We start from the raw sequence: 16,325 nt of genomic DNA on the forward strand, positions 1-16,325 counted from the left end.
TGAGGCCGGTCAATAATAATGTAGGCAACAAACACAAGTTAGGAGTCTTAATTAGTGAACCAAGTCCCAACAACTTGCCATGCCAAAAAGGAGAAGAAAATTGATCTTGTATTGGTTTAAGCCTTTTGCATGATTTAAAAGACAACCTATCCTTAATGCAAAGCCATTCACTTGATCAATTGATCAAGATGAATTAGATTTGAATCAAGGAAGAGTAAATCTCCATAATCAATGCTAACTTATCAACCTTCAACTCATTGATCAAAAGGAAGAAGAAGAAGAAGAAGATGATGAATAAGAGAAATGGAAAATGACAAAATTAAAGTGCATTAAATGAAACATCATGTACCAATCCTCATATGTCGACCAATAACATTGAAAGTCAAGGTCAAACAATCAAACACAGAAGTGAGATGAAGATTGGAAGTCAAGAAAAGAATAAAATATTTTTGGCATTTTTTAATATTAAAAATAAACTTGAATTAAAATATTAAAGAAAGGTCAAACTTCAAAATCACTTCAAATCAACCTTGAAAGGTCCAAGTGATTTATCCTAAGTTCAACAAGGTCAAACAAAGTTTGACAAAAAAATTTCAGCATTTTTAAAAGTCATAAACTATTTTTAATCAATTAAAAATGAATAAAAATAACCTAATTGAACTAAAATCTCAAATAAATCTCAAATCAATTCAAAAATTGATGAGAATATTTTTCATAGATCCATCATCATTCAAATAGGTTAGGAAAATATTTTTGTATTTTTTGAATATCAAAAACTATTTAAAATGAAATAAAAATAACCAGAAAAGAGAAAATTCACAAAAAATATCAAATGATAAAATAAAAAAAAATAAAAATCAGAAATAGAAACTAGAATTTATTTGGGAAATAATGCAATTGGTCCCATATTTTTTGGATAAAAAATGAGAGAGATATGACTTTTTGAAATAAAAGGGAATAAAGAAAATAAAAATCAGAAAATAAAAAAAGCAAAAAAATAAGGAGCGTTGGATCTGAGCTCATTAATTGAGTTGGCAGATCACACGCTCCTAAGGCGCGCGCCTATGGTGGTCTTTGGTCAATGCACGCACAGGGAAAAGAAATAAAAGTCATAACAATGGACGTCTGGGATCGAATCTGGAAACACCATCACACGGTCCAGATTTAAACTGGAGATGATGAAGCCACCGGAGCCACCGTCTTCTCCGGTGAGCTTGCAGTTTCCGGCCAAATTGCAGAAATTAAAACCTCAACCAAATCGAGCGATCTATACATCAATAGAAAGCTGGGATGATGTACATCATCCCTGTACCATCCTTTTTCCCTCTAGACCTCCATGGTGTGAGAAATCAGAGATGAAAAATCTGGTGTTCATCATGAACTTAATGAATTGCAAAAATTAAAAGCATAAACATGATGCCTCTATTGAGAGGATTTCAGCCAACACAAAATCTAAGCCAAAAGGTCAATGGATTAGGAGAATCGAAGGAAATACCAGTTGGAATGTAAGCTTGAGTTCTGGTGATTTGAGCTTGAAACCTTGCTTTATCAAAAGAGAAGTTCAATGAAGTGTATGGTGAAGGTCTAGAAGCATTAGATCTAAGAATACAACCAGATGAAGCTGAATTCTAGATCTGAATTTTTTTGAAGAAAATGCATTTGCTTCTCTAGTGATGGTTAGGGAAAGATTTCTGCAGCATTTCAGGTTGAATTAGGCGTGTGAAATGGAGGGAATGAAGTCTCTATTTATAGAGGAAGTGGCAAGGAAAGTGTGGAATGATCCGTGTGCAAGGCATGTGAAGCTTCATTGCATGGGCTTGCATGATCATGCACAAGGCCCAAAAACAATGCCAAATGAACTCTGAGCAATAGCCAAAGGGAATTGGACGTGTAGCTTGCAAGGCAAATGCTCATGTAACAAGATTTCAAGTGAATTCTCCAATTGTACCTAAATAATCATCTCTTCGAAAGTCCCATTTAGAAAATCCAAGCATAGGCATATGGGTAATGGTTGGAAAGGTCTTTATATGAGGAACAAATGTTATGTTGGACAAAAACTCATTTGGAGTGTGGAAATTTATGAAATTTGAGTTTAAAGTGTGATGTGCAAAACATGTCAAGGCAAGGTTTCTAAAATTGGCCAACTTTCAAGCCCTTCTGTTTTGATGATGAAAGCTTCAAATGGAAAAACCTCCAACATCAAAGTTGTATATATTTTCAATTCAATCAAAATGGATTTAAATTTTGCATCATTTGGATTTTTGATGAAGAAGTTATGGGCACTTGAAGTTGGACTTTTTTTACTTTTAATGCCTTTGACCCAAAAGGACCTATAATGTCTTGCATTATCACATGTATTTCCTTTGCGATTTTGAAATTTTGTTCAACATAACATTTGAAATAGACATCTTAAGCTTTCCAATGCATTTGATCCCAACTCAAAATCATAAACAATGAATGAGTTATGTCCTTGGGAAGTTGACCTAAAATTAGGGTTTCAGTCAAAATAACCTATAATGTCTTGGAATGGCAGATGGTCTTCCAAGCTTCAAATCAAATTTTGATGAACATTAAAGTTGTTCATATTGTCCTTAAGAACATATTTTACTTTGGAACCATCTCCATTTGACCAACACATAAAAAGTTAGGTCTCAGTGCATTTCGAAATAGTCAGATGAATTGACTGATCAACTTCTTAAGTCCACAACTCATGTCTTGATGAATTGATGATTGAGGGAACTCAAATAAGTTAAAATATGCATGAAATGAAGAGTTAAATAATTTCCCTTGATTGTATTTGACCATGGGTTGAGGTTGCTTCATGAGCAAGGCATTGTAGTGCACAAATGAATTAAGGTTTCTTTGAAGAACAAACCTCAAATCCTTTGACTTGCTTTGATCAAAATGATGAATTGAGATGCTAGGGAGGCATATTTGATGGATGAGAGCTTTGGGAACCATTACCATGCTTGCTTTCACCTCCTCTTGACCATGTCTTTGTACCAATGACCTCCTTGAAGCTTTTGACCTTGTGATTGCTCAAGCTACAAACAAAAGATGTTAGTGACATATTTTTGTGCTTTTGGTTAGTAAACAAAATGAGAAAAACAATGATATACAATTCAAACATGCTTGGTGATCTCAAATCACTCACAAGGAGTCCCATCCAAAGGTAAAGGGAACCAAGATGCTCAATGATCCTTGAGGCTATGCAAATGAAATGTTATGATGCCATGAGGGATCTTAGGGAAAAAATTGGGGTCTTACAGTATGGACAGAAATGTAGAACACCTTTATGTTAGACAAAAGTTGGCGAAGAAAGGATCTTAGGACCGGAGATTATTCAAGAGACAATGAAAAAGATAAGGATGGTCCGTGATAAGATAAAGAAAGCACATGATCGCCAAAAGAGCTATGCGGATCACAGGAGAAGACCATTGGAATTTGATGAAGGTGACCATGTATTTTTGAAGGTGACCCCGAGGTTGAGACTGAAAGGACCGTTTAAGTCACGGAAGCTAAGTCCGAGATACATAGGGCCATACCAGATTATAGAGAAAATTGGAGAAGTAGCATACAGATTAGCCTTACCACCTTCTCTATCAGAAATGCATGATGTTTTTCACGTATCTCAACTCCGGAAGTTCATTCCAGATTCTCTTCAGCCTATTCTTTCAGATTCAGTAGAAGTAGAAGCAAATCTGACTTTCGAACCTCTACCAAGTTGCATTACAGGACGAGAAGTTAAGGTGTTAAGGAATAAGGAGATTCCTCTTGTTAAGATTCAGTGGGATGAAACACACCCAGGTGACGCCACCTGGGAACTAGAGTCAGAAATGCGAGAAGCTTACCCTCATCTCTTCCAGGTAATATTTAAATTCGAGGACAAATTTTTATTTAAGGGGGGGGGGGGGAGGATGTAATACCCCGTATTTCCTTAAATTCCTAAATTCCTACTAATTGAGATCAACTGAGTTCCTATGTGCTCTAAAAGTTGTCAATATGGATAAATAGAGCAAATAGTGAGTTCAGGTTAACTTAATTAATATTATTTGGAACTGAACTTTTAGACATTTTGGTAACACTAATAATGGGTCAATAGCTCTGGTAGAACAAATATTACAAGTTAGTGCCACTTGAGATATTTGTTACTACCACTTCACCACTTCCTAACCACATAAATAAGCATGGCCACTTGTTAGTAACCTTGACCCACTCACCACCACATGTTTGTGTCTTATACTACCTACCACTTGCCATTTTCTTTTCTATGTATCAGAAAGGATAAGTAGAGAGAAAGGAAAGCATAGAAAGAAAGAGGAAGCTTAAGAGACGAAGGAAAACAAGGCTAGTGAAGAAGAAGGGAAACTTGGAACCAACACCATCATCTTCATCCTCATCTCATCTTCAACAACTTCTCCTCTTCAATTTCTTGAGGTGGGTTCTAGTTAGAAACTTTAGGTTTCTAGAAAAGTTAGGGTTGTAGAATGTTAGATAAATCATGAATATCCATGCTATAAGATGAATATGTTCTTGCTCTTGTTGATTTTCATGAACATGTGTCTTGATGTGTTTGGTGATTGGTATGATAATATGATTTGCTATGGTTATGTTATGATGTTGAAATCCTTGTAGTTTGAACTTGGGGTTCTTGTTGTACATGTGTATGTGAGCATGTAGTAAGATGGATGTGTTGGAAGAATGAGTGTGGGTTTGGTTGGAAATGGAGTTACAGAGGAAAATGGTGTTCTGAGAAGTGGAAAAATGAAAATGTGTGTGCACCAATTGATTGGCCCTTGTTTTCAATCGATTGACAGCCTGTAGTTTAGCAGAAAAATGAAATTTTTACAGGACCAGTCGATTGACACTGCATGTCAATCGATTGCACAAACCTTTTGTTTATGAATAGTGGAAATTTTTTGCAGGACCAATCGATTGACACTCAGGATCAATCGATTGACACTCAGCAAATTTTGAAAAAACAGAAACGTGAGTGGAACCAATCGATTGGGCTTCCCCAACCAATCGATTGACTCTAGTTAATAACCTCAAAATCCATTTTCTAAGTGTTTCTAAATGCATTCTTTCATCCATTAATCAATTGTGATGCTATGTTTATGTTGAATACATGTTAATGGTGAAAATTACATGATGAATCTAGTGAGTTAACCTAGGATTGAAATTAGGTCATGAGTGAGGTTTATATTCTAGATAATGTGAGAATACGGTAATCATTCGTACGACGCTTATGTGGAGGTCGTGGACGAATTGTTGCCATGATTGAGAACGAGACGCATTGTATGGAACATGCCATGTTATTGTTGTGTATTGTGGTGAATGAAGTCACCTATGATTAATGAATTTTGTTATGGTTCGTGGAACCGATGATTGTAGAACCGATCATGTATTCAGAATGTGTGTTTTCTGTGATGGTACACATCTCTATTGGTATGCTTAAACGTGTAAGCATTGGGATGTGGGACCAATGATTCGAGCCTCAATTGGGTTTGAGCCCCAACCATGGCGGACATGGGGGAAAGGTGGACACCTAAGTGGGTTAGAGTCCCATACGGTGAAAGATACCCTAAGTGGGTTAGAGTCCCATACGGGTGACGGTCGTTTGAACTGGGGATTAAGCCTCATAGAGGATCCGATATCCACCGCGAAAGTCGAATCATACGAGCATGCATGAACCGGGCCTGACTTAGACATAAGTCCGTTCGGGAATTGATGTTTTGTGATCTGAATAATGACCGTGGTTGAGTTATGAGAACTCAGATGCATGTTGCCATACAATTGCAAGTTAGTTCCCCATCGCTCAAGTCTTCATTCCCTTGTTGACTTGAGTTGGATATGAGCTGAACATCGATTAGGAAACCCTGTAGAGCTGAGTGGACCCATAAGATAGGGAACCCACTGAGATTATTATCTCACCCCATGTTGTTGATTATTTATCAGGTGGTTCTGAGCAGGATAAGGGTAAGGGCAAGATAGAGTGATGCCTTGCTTACCTGAGGACTGATGGCTTTTCTTCCGTTGTGTAGACATTTTTGAGATCATTGTCTAATGATCTATATCCGTAGTTTTATTTTGGGCACTCTTATGTACATTTATGCCATATTGTGTTATTTTGGACATGTAGCTGTATATGTACATGGTGCTGCTAGGCACTTATGTATTTCAGTACCAGTTTTACACTATGTATAATATGTATTCTAGACATGTATATTATATGTGGGTGTTACGAAAGTGCATTAAATAAAAGATCACGAAATTATATAATCCACCAATCATGAAAGTACTTTCAATAAAATAAAAGTAAAACAAGAGTAAAATAAACTCTTAAAGGAATTTAATATTTGATTTTTGAGAAATTAAATTTAACATTTTACTAAATTTAACATCTTTACTAAACAAAGTAAGATCAGATCAAATCAAATTTTAAGTATATACCATATCACAACCTCCCTCAACCTCCCTTTAAATGTTAGGACTTATTTCAACACTAAATTTTGTATACTCAAAATGTAAGGAAGTTATTTTTATCTTGAATTGTAATTTAAACTAAAAAAGATACTACTAAGTCTAATTAAATACTATAAACCAAAATAAGTAAATAGATCAAATGACATTAAAATTTAGAAACGCGAATACTATCCGCATCCCACACCAATCCCTATACAATACCTTGATGGTTGTGTATTGGTTGAGTGGCAACCATAATGAAGAGCAACTCCACGTGTGGCGTGGCAGATGCGTATCATTCTGCCTTACCTTTACCCCTACTCTGTACTAACTAGTAACAAAAATAATAGAAAAAGCCAAGGGCAATAACGAGAATTCAAATGAAAAAACAAAATCCATGGACTGCATCTTAAGTAAAACAGTAGGATGAATGGCGATAATATAAGAAAGAGTGGAGCCCAGTAAAGGACCTCACCTCAACTCAATAGCAACAGATACCGCCAACTTAGGTTCCCCAGCCACTACTCTAACGACACCCCCTAGCTGTACCCAGCTGTCTTCCACCCTCATCACCCTACCCTCTTTCTTTTTTTTCTTTACTCTTTTTATGTTATCTCTCTCACCTCTTCAACCACTTCAATTCTCTTCCTCCTTTTCCGTTACCCAAAACACACACTTTCACTGCACATCATGTTACTTCCACATTTCCTCAATTAACACTCTTTTCTCTTTTCTTTCTCAATTCCTTTGCTATGGATCCTTGTCCTTTCGTCCGTCTCACCATTGGTAATCTCGCCCTCAAAATTCCGGTTGCTTCTAAAGCTGCTCGCTCCGTCGTTCATCCTTCTTCTTCTCCATGTTTCTGCAAAATCAAACTCAACAACTTCCCTGTACAATCCGCTCAAGTTCCTTTCATCCCTCACGAAAATCACTCCCCGGACTCACAGATTCAACCTATCGCCGCAACTTTCCATCTAAGTAAAGCTGATCTCGATAAACTCGCCGGAAAATCAATCTTCGTTAAGAAACTCTGCCTTAAAATCTCGATCTATACCGGCAGAAGTGGTACCACCTGTGGTGTTAACTCCGGGAGACTCCTCGGGAAGGTCTCTGTTCCGTTGAGTCTCTCTGGAGCTGTGGCCAAGGCAACAGTGTTTCACAATGGATGGATTACGGTTGGAAAGGATGCTAAAGGCGCTTCTGCGCAGTTTCATCTAAATGTTAAAGCTGAACCTGATCCTAGATTTGTTTTCCGGTTCGACGGCGAGCCGGAGTGTAGTCCGCAAGTTTTTCAGATCCAAGGCAACATTTCGCAACCTGTATTCACGTGCAAGTTCAGTTTCAGAAACAACAGTGGTGACCGTAATCAACGCTCTAGGTAAATTGACTCGATGATTTTCATCTTTCATTACAACGGTTTTAGGTAGAGATAGAGACATTACCCGCCTTCACCGTGTTAACGCATTTCGCGCACTTCATTCTATACTTTACTCTTTATGGATAGGGAAAATGAAAAGTTAAAGTTGAATAGTAAATTGAAAATTGAAAATATCAATATCTTGTATAGTTGAAAGTTTGAATGCACACTTTAACATCGTTGAATTAGTTCAATTTTAGAAGTGGTTTAGGAGTCAATTTTAGGGATTTGAACATTCTCAATCTTTAACCGTTTTCTGTTGCAAGTTGAGTGTCTGTTTTATCTTGTAAAAATTTGCTAACGTGACGGTTATTCCGTTTCGTCTCAGATCGTTGCAATCGGAAGTAGGAAGTTCTAGAGGCTGGTTAAGTTCGTTCGGAAGTGAACGTGAGCGTTCAGGGAAGGAGCGTAAGGGATGGTCCATTACGGTTCACGATCTTTCTGGTTCGCCGGTTGCCGCTGCTTCAATGGTGACACCTTTCGTTGCTTCGCCCGGTTCGGACCGGGTTAGCTGCTCCAACCCCGGTTCATGGCTTATTCTACGTCCTGGAGATGGTACCTGGAAGCCCTGGGGGAAACTCGAAGCATGGCGTGAGCGTGGCGGCTCCGATGGTCTTGGTTACCGGTTTGAGCTTATGCCGGAAACCAACGGTGGAATGAGTGCCGGCGGGATAGTCATTGCGGAGTCAACGTTGAGTTTGACGAAAGGAGGGAAGTTTGTTCTCGATTTGAGTAGCCGTTGCGGCGGAGGAGGTTCAAACGGTCGTGCTACGCCGGGAAGTGCGACTTCGCCGGTGTGTAGTCCGAGAGGAAGTGGTGATTATGGTTACGGGCTTTGGCCTTATTGTATGTACAGAGGGTTTGTTATGTCGGCGAGTATAGAGGGAGAAGGAAGGTGCAGCAAACCCACAGTGGAGGTGAGTGTGCCGCACGTGAATTGCACGGAGGATGCTGCAGCTTTTGTAGCGTTAGCAGCAGCCGTTGATTTAAGCGTGGATGCTTGCAGGCTATTCTCTCAACGGTTAAGAAAAGAGCTTTGTCAGCAAATGGATTTACTTGGATGAATATGAAGTCTATGTCGTTTCATGCTTTTGCTGGCCCTATCTTTATTTTTTCGAATTTTTTATGGGGTTGTTCAGTTTGAGTGAGGCATTTTATTTTTACTAGTACTAACAAACAATTTACAGGCTGTACAGGAATGGGGTGTGTTATGTTAGAGTGGGGTTGTGTGGGATCACGTGTGGCTTTTCATTGATTTTCTATCCTCTTTTTTTTTGTTAATTATGGGAAATCAAGAAAAGCTTTTGTTATGTTTAACAATTTCAAATTTTTTCTTCTTTAGAATTACTGTTGCACTGACTCATAGCTCATGTGGTTGTGTGCTTTTCTTTTGTTTTTTGTGGTGTATTTTTGATTCCTTGAGTCATCTAAGGCTTAAGTTGTAAGTACTTTTTGCCAGTAATATCTATCTTTCTCTTACTTGATTGATAGCTCGCAAAAAGGTTTTTTGAAGTAAAGTTCGTCATGTGAGGCTATTACAGTGCAGGATGTGTCTTTTTATCTTAAGTGTGTGAACTAGACTTGCTAAAATTACGAAAAGTCATGAACTATTTATTGAAATTAAGATAAATTTACTGCTAATTGAAACATGCACTAAATGTTGTTTGGAATAAAAGGTCACGATGGTACAATTATTTTGTGGATAGACTTTGTTCACAAGTGATGCATGTGTTGTACCATGCACAACTTGTTTTCACTATTGGATTAATTTACTAGCATCATAAAATTTGCATTGTTTCATAATCAAAATAATGAAAAATAAAGGCAAATGCTAATAACATCTACTAGGAAATTGGTTAACGGACGGAACATAGAAGTATTATATTGAAATATATAATATAATTTTGATGTACTCAAACATAGAAGTATTATATTGAAATATATAATATAATTTTGATGTACTCAATTATGTTAGAGAATGTAATTCGTTGTGTCAATATAGTAATTTTGACATAATTTTGTCGAAATGCATAGTGTGTTGAATTATAATAGTCGTTGAAATGTTAATTATAATAGTTATTGAAATGTTAAAAGAAGAGTGTTTCGCATATTCATTAGATTTAGTTTCTTTGTTGAAATATAGAAGTAACATAGAAGTATTATATTGAAACATATAATATAATTTTGATGTACTCAATTGTGTAATTGTGTTAGAGAATGTAATTCCTTGTGTCAATACAGTAATTTTGACATAATTTATGTCGAAATGCATAGTTGTCGAAATGTCAAAAGAAAAGTGTTTTCGCATATTCGTTAGACTTAGTTTCTTTGTTTTTTAAAATTGAGTTAGTTAATTTATTAGAGATTGTTTGGAGGGCAAGCAATCTCAGTCTATAAATAAGGAGGTACTCTATTATTGATTGTATATACAATACATAGTATATGCGGTTGCATAGAAATAAAGAGTAGAGAGAAACTCTGCAAATTTTACAATTTTCTTTGCAGGTTTTACAATTTTTCTTCCCTCTTTCGTTGAAATCCTAAATTCCTTTTTTTCCAAAATTCAATTTTCTTTTCTTCTTTCATTATCATAGAGCAGCAAAATTTTGCAATCAATGTGTGATTGATTCACTCGAGTGAAGAGTGAAAAACAAGAGGAGTAATCAATCAAAAAGATTGATTCTTGTTTATTAAGATTTTCTTATGAATTCGTCAAGTTTTGGTGAAATTCTCGAACGAGAATTTGGCGTATTTTCTAAGAGGCCAAATATGCCTAATCCTTATTTTAATGATGTCAAACCTTTCTAAGCGCCCACAACGTGTACTTTGGACAATATCATCATATCATAGAATGCATTCATCCTCTAACATGTTCAAAATATAGGTTCAACGTGTCCAAGCATATAGGAACATATCATAGATGTGAATCATGCACTTGATCATAGTAAATATCCTAGGTTCATAAGAGGTCGGTTTAAATTGGTCAAAATACATCTCAAAACTCATTTTTGGGAGTTTAAGAACTGTGAGTCGACTCATGACTCGGAGCAAAACTCTCGGATCTGAACAGATCGAGTCACAGGTCGCCTTAATCCTGGGAAACCTGAATGAGTCGACTCATCCACTTATTGAGTCGTCTCATTGCCTATTTTCATTTGAACCATGTAGCCATGGGTCTGAACAGGTCGAGTCATAGGTCGACTAAACCCTGGAAAAAACTCTGTTTGAGTCGACTCATCCCCTGTTTGAGTCGAATCATCGCCTGTTTTACTTGAATAATTTTGCCTCGGGTCCATATAGGTCGAGTGACCTGTATGAACAGGTCGAGTGTCCGCTGCTTAGACTTAATTTTCTGCTGTGTAACTTTGCAAAATAATTCTGTTATGTTTGTTATTTGGTCCATGCATTATATAAATATTCAAGTGTCTCTTCTTCAACATTTAACAAGAAAAGTGAATGAAATACACCAAAACACTCATCATCTTCATTCTTCATTGCATTTCTCAATAATCACACATAATAATATTTGTTGAGCATTGTGCATTGCTGATGTGATAAAGTCCAAATAAGATTGGGTTAATCTTATTTTGGGTTGAGGCTTTGTGTGAGTTTTTCTTGAATAAAACCATTGGGGTTTTGTCCTCCAAGAATTGGGGATTTTGCCCTAACCTTTGCTTCGTATATTCAGCCGAGTGAAAAGTTTGAAGAACGGAAGGTTCAGTCAAACAAGTAACGGTAACCGGAGGATTGTGAAAAAAGCTTAAGGTTCAAGCGACTTGCGTTCGAAATCAGCCGAGCTGAAGTTTTAGAGAACGTAACGTTCTTGCAATAAGGTAGCGGTAACCGGAGGTTTGTTCGAAGCGCTTGAAGAACTTGGTTCAACTCGAATCAAGTGGAGATAATAGAATAGGATCTGCAACAATTCTAGGGGTTGATTGGTGGTGATCATTTGTTCTCTTGTATTGAATTTGCAACGTATTAATAAAAACATCTAAATTCTAGATTTAGAATTGAGGGCAGACGTACCCTAAGCGAGGACGATAGGGGAACTGCCTCAACAAATACAATCTTGTTCTCTATATCTCTTAACTCTTTAAATTCTGCATTAATTACGTTTTGTATGAAATTAATAGTAAAATCGATATTGCTTGATGGTTGTGCATAGTAGCTGTTTGATAAATTGTTGCTATCACTTTGATTGCAACTGAGTAAAATTTTACACATTCAATTTGAATGAAATTGAAACTTGGTGTGGAATGCACACCAAGTGTTCGATAAAATTAATCTCACACAAACTTAGTAATGTTTTAGTTGATCTCTTATTGTGTTTAAGCATTATTAGAGGTAACGATATCAAGGATTATAGTGGTTGATTGATTGATTTAGATAGTGGTTGATAATCTCTATCTTAGTAATTCCATTCAGTTTCACGCATATCCGATCTTTCAATTAACGGATTGTCTAGACGATTAAAATCTAGGGTGCTTTCGCAACCATTGAATACATTTTTAAAAAGCGCTAAATTTCAAAAACTAATATATTCAACCCCCCTTCTAGATCGGTACTATCGTCTAACAAGTGGTATCACGAGTGTCGGTTCATTTAGTGCTTCGCATATAACTTTTTAGAAAATGAGTAACGATCCTAAAGGGGCGTACAATAGGGCGCCTATTTTTCCCGGTGAAAACTATAGTTATTGGAAAGATTGTATGCGTATCCATATCAACTATACTGATAGGAAAGTATGGAAAGTCATCCAAGATGGTCATATGGAAATAACCATGACCAGTACGGATGGTTTTGTTATACCTAAACCTGAAGCACAATGGAATGAAGAAGATGAGAAAAAGTATAGCTATGATTGGAAAGCCAGAAATATGCTCATTGTCGCCTTAGGTGTTGATGAGTATTATAGGGTTTCCCATTGTACTAGAGCTAAAGCTATGTGGGACTCATTGCAAATTACCCATGAGGGAACCAATGATGTCAAACTAGCTAGAATCAACACTTTAACTCAAGAATTTGACCTTTTTCATATGGAGGATGGTGAAACCATTGCCGATATGCAAAAGAGATTTCTCATCTATCAATCGGTTAAATGCTCTTAGTAGAACTACCTCTAATGATGTTGCTACTAATAAAATCTTAATATGTCTTAACAGGGATTGACTACCAAAGGTCACCGCGATTAAGGAAGGCAATGATCTAAGAACATTGGACATGACAACATTGTTTTGCAAGCTTCAAGAGCATGAGCAAGAGCTCATGAATCTTGAGAAACATGAGAAGAATAAAAAGAAGGAGAAAAAGGAGAAATATAAGAACACTAAAAGGAATTTTATCGCTTTAAAGGCTTCAAGATATAAGTCATCCACCAATGATACGTGTGAGAGTGAATCAAGTGATAATGATAAATATTCGAATTAAGACATGGGGATGTTCGTAAGTAGGTATAATCGATACCTTAGAAAAAATGAAGTCCAACATTTGGATGGAAATCTTGTCAACTATAGAAGACAATCAAAATTCCCGAATCGAGAGGAAGGTAAGACAACTAAGTCGAAAGGGTCATGCTTTAATTGCGGAAAGGCCGGTTACTATAAGTCGGATTGTCCCTTATTGAAGAAAGACAAAGGAAAAGACAAACGCCACAATAAATCTAGCAACACTAGAAGAGCATACATTGCATGGGAGAGCGATAATGAGCCCTCAAGCGATGACAACTCAAGTGATGACAACTCAAGTGATGAAAAATAAATTGTCAATCTTTGTCTTACGGCTCATCAAAAGAAGAAAAAGAATGTAAGTCATTCCAAATATGATCATGCTGATAAAATATATTATGCTGATTTGCAAAATGCCTTTAGTACTCTACACAACAAGGTCAAGGAAGCTTTTAAACGCTTAGCCTCAAATAAGAAAAAATTTAGTCATTTAGAAAAGAAGATTTCTGACTCCAAAAAGGAATTAGAAACTCTTAAGAAATCTATGATAGAGGCTACTAAAGGCAAAACTGAAGACGATAAGGGATTTTGGTTTAGATGGTCTGGATGTGAAACTTGTCACATTTGGCAAAGAGAGGTTAGAACTCTTCAAGCTAAATTAGACAAGGCTTTACAACCTAAAGTTACCTTTGCTATTGATCAATCACATTTTATAAGTAACATGAATAATCCTTATCAAAAATACACTTATGTGGTAAAGAATCAAGTTAGCAAAAGCAACTCTCATCTGATCTTAAATTGTCTATATTGTTGCTAAAAGAGACATACTATTGCTAATGTAGATTTAGGAGATTTTTAGTTCCTAAAGGAATTTTTTAATGGTTTCCCAAATGCAACCAAAGTTTTACTCACACACTAGGACCCAATGAAAATTGGGTACCTCATCCCCTTGTTTGAATTTGTAGGTGGAATGTCTTGAGGATACATAGAGAACATGGGTTCTCGATAGTGGGTGCTCAAGACACATGACAGGTGACACTTCCTTGTTCTTTGACTTTGTGGCTAAGAAGAAAGGGTTTGTAACCTACGATGACAATAACAAGGGAGCTATACTCGGAAAAGGTAGTGTAGGTAATCCCTCCTCTACTACTATCTCAGACATCCTTTTAGTTAAAAGCCTTAAGCACAATCTCATTAGTATTAGCCAATTATGTGACAAAGGATATAAAGTTTCGTTTTCAAAAGATTGTTGCATGATTGAACATAATGATAATAAGAATGATATGCTTAAGGGCTGAAGGGAAAATAATGTATACATGCTTAACTTGAATGAAGTATCTTTGACAAGCGTTAAATGTCTCGTCTCCATGAGTGAAGACTCGTGGCTTTAGCATAGGCGATTAGCGCATGTCAACTTTGACGTGCTAAATAAAGTTGTCGCAAAAGATCTAGTAGTTTGTCTTCCCAAAATCAAATTTTCAAAAGATCACTTATGTGATGTGCGCCAAATGGGAAAGCAAACAAGGATCTCATTTAAATCTAAAAATATTGTTTTCACAACGAGACCCCTTGAACTTCTCCATATGGACCTTTTTGGACCATCTAGAATTAAAAGTCTAGGTGGAAACTACTATGGTTTTGTTATAGTAGATGACTACTCTAGATTTTGTTGGACTATCTTCTTAGCAAGTAAAAGTAACACTTTTTATGCTTTTGAAAAGTTTACCAAGATGTATCAAAACAAATTGAACACTAGCATAGTTATTATTCGAAGTGATCACAGAGGTGAATTTGAAAACCACCTCTTTGAGGAATTTTATGAAACATACGACATTGATCATAATTTTTCTGCTCCAAGAACTCCATAATAAAATGGAGTTGTGGAACATAAAAACTGAATTTTAGAAGAGCTTGGAAGGACTATGATCAATGAAAACGGTCTTCCTAAATATTTTTGGGCTGATGCCATAAATTCAGCTTGTTATGTATTGAATAGGATACTCATTCGTCCTTTTCTAAATAAAACCCCTTATGAATTGCTAAAGCTAAGGAAGCCTAATCTTTCACATCTTCATATCTTCTGATGTAAATGCTTTGTATTAAACAATGGTAAAGAAAACCTTGGTAAATTTGACTCAAAAGCTAATGAAGGCATCTTTCTCGGATACTCTCAATCTAGTAAAGCATATAGAGTATACAAAAAAGGTTACTTATTATTGAAGAATACGTGCATGTTTCCTTTGATGGATCTTATCTGAAAACTATCGGAGAAGGTAGTATTGTTGATGGTGCAAGTGTTCCTTCGGAAGACATAATAAAAGATCAAGAAGAAAAATGTGTTGAACCCCATCCGGAAAAAGATGAGGAAGAGCCAGATCATATTTCCGAAAAGAAAGAGGAGGATCATTCTATTGATAACAATGAGCTTCCTTTGGAATGGAAATCTTCTAAGGATTATCCCATCTATAATATTCTAGGATATATCTCAAAGGGAGTTACCACACGGGCAAAGATAAGTAACTTTTGTTATCATTTTGCTTTCGTCTCTCAAAATGAGCCTAAAAACTCCAAAGACGCATTACTCGATGAACATTGGTTTTTAGCTATGCAAGAGGAATTTAATCAATTCAAAAGAAATAAGGTGTGGGATCTTGTTCCCCCTCCGTGAGATCATTGAGTAATCGGCACTAAATGGGTGTTTAGGAACAAGTTAGACGAAAACGGAGTCATAACTCTCAACAAGGCTCGCCTTGTTGCTCAAGGGTATAACCAATAGGACGGTATCGACTATGAGGAAACTTATGCTCCGGTTTCCCGACTCGAGGCTATACGCCTTTTGCTTGCCTATGCTTGTTCTCAATATTTCAAATTATTTCAAATGGATGTTAAGAGTTCTTTCCTAAACGGTCACATTAATGAAGAGGTCTGTGTATCTCAACCTCCCGGCTTTGAAAACCATGAGCATCCCAACTATGTTTATAAGCTCAAGCGTGCTTCGT

At 36.6% G+C, this 16,325-nt stretch overlaps 2 protein-coding genes across 2 annotated transcripts; both read left to right on the forward strand.

Moving 5' to 3' along the window:
- The first annotated feature begins 3,368 nt into the window (after positions 1 to 3,368).
- Positions 3,369 to 4,680, forward strand: LOC127078677 (uncharacterized). The gene is made up of 2 exons (XM_051019110.1): positions 3,369 to 3,866; positions 4,636 to 4,680. The coding sequence occupies exons 1-2, from the start codon at positions 3,369 to 3,371 to the stop codon at positions 4,678 to 4,680; spliced, it is 543 nt and encodes a 180-aa protein (XP_050875067.1).
- Positions 4,681 to 6,739: 2,059 nt separating this feature from the next.
- LOC127083891 (uncharacterized) lies at positions 6,740 to 9,192 on the forward strand. Its single transcript, XM_051024248.1, has 2 exons — positions 6,740 to 7,843; positions 8,211 to 9,192. The coding sequence occupies exons 1-2, from the start codon at positions 7,218 to 7,220 to the stop codon at positions 8,944 to 8,946; spliced, it is 1,362 nt and encodes a 453-aa protein (XP_050880205.1). The 5' UTR covers positions 6,740 to 7,217; the 3' UTR covers positions 8,947 to 9,192.
- The last annotated feature ends 7,133 nt before the right edge of the window (positions 9,193 to 16,325 follow it).

The sequence above is a fragment of the Lathyrus oleraceus genome, chromosome 5 (assembly GCF_024323335.1).
Source record: "Lathyrus oleraceus cultivar Zhongwan6 chromosome 5, CAAS_Psat_ZW6_1.0, whole genome shotgun sequence".
In the NCBI taxonomy this organism is placed as follows: Eukaryota; Viridiplantae; Streptophyta; class Magnoliopsida; order Fabales; family Fabaceae; genus Lathyrus; species Lathyrus oleraceus.

What these genes read in the sequence shown, in the direction of transcription:
- LOC127083891 (XM_051024248.1), top strand. Translation starts at nt 7,218, where the DNA reads ATGGATCCTTGTCCTTTCGTCCGTCTCACCATTGGTAATCTCGCCCTC. An exon ending in GACCGTAATCAACGCTCTAG is followed by an intron (nt 7,844 to 8,210) that starts GTAAATTGACTC and finishes GTTTCGTCTCAG; the next exon opens with ATCGTTGCAATCGGAAGTAG.
- LOC127078677 (XM_051019110.1), top strand. Translation starts at nt 3,369, where the DNA reads ATGGTCCGTGATAAGATAAAGAAAGCACATGATCGCCAAAAGAGCTAT. An exon ending in CTTACCCTCATCTCTTCCAG is followed by an intron (nt 3,867 to 4,635) that starts GTAATATTTAAA and finishes AAATCCTTGTAG; the next exon opens with TTTGAACTTGGGGTTCTTGT.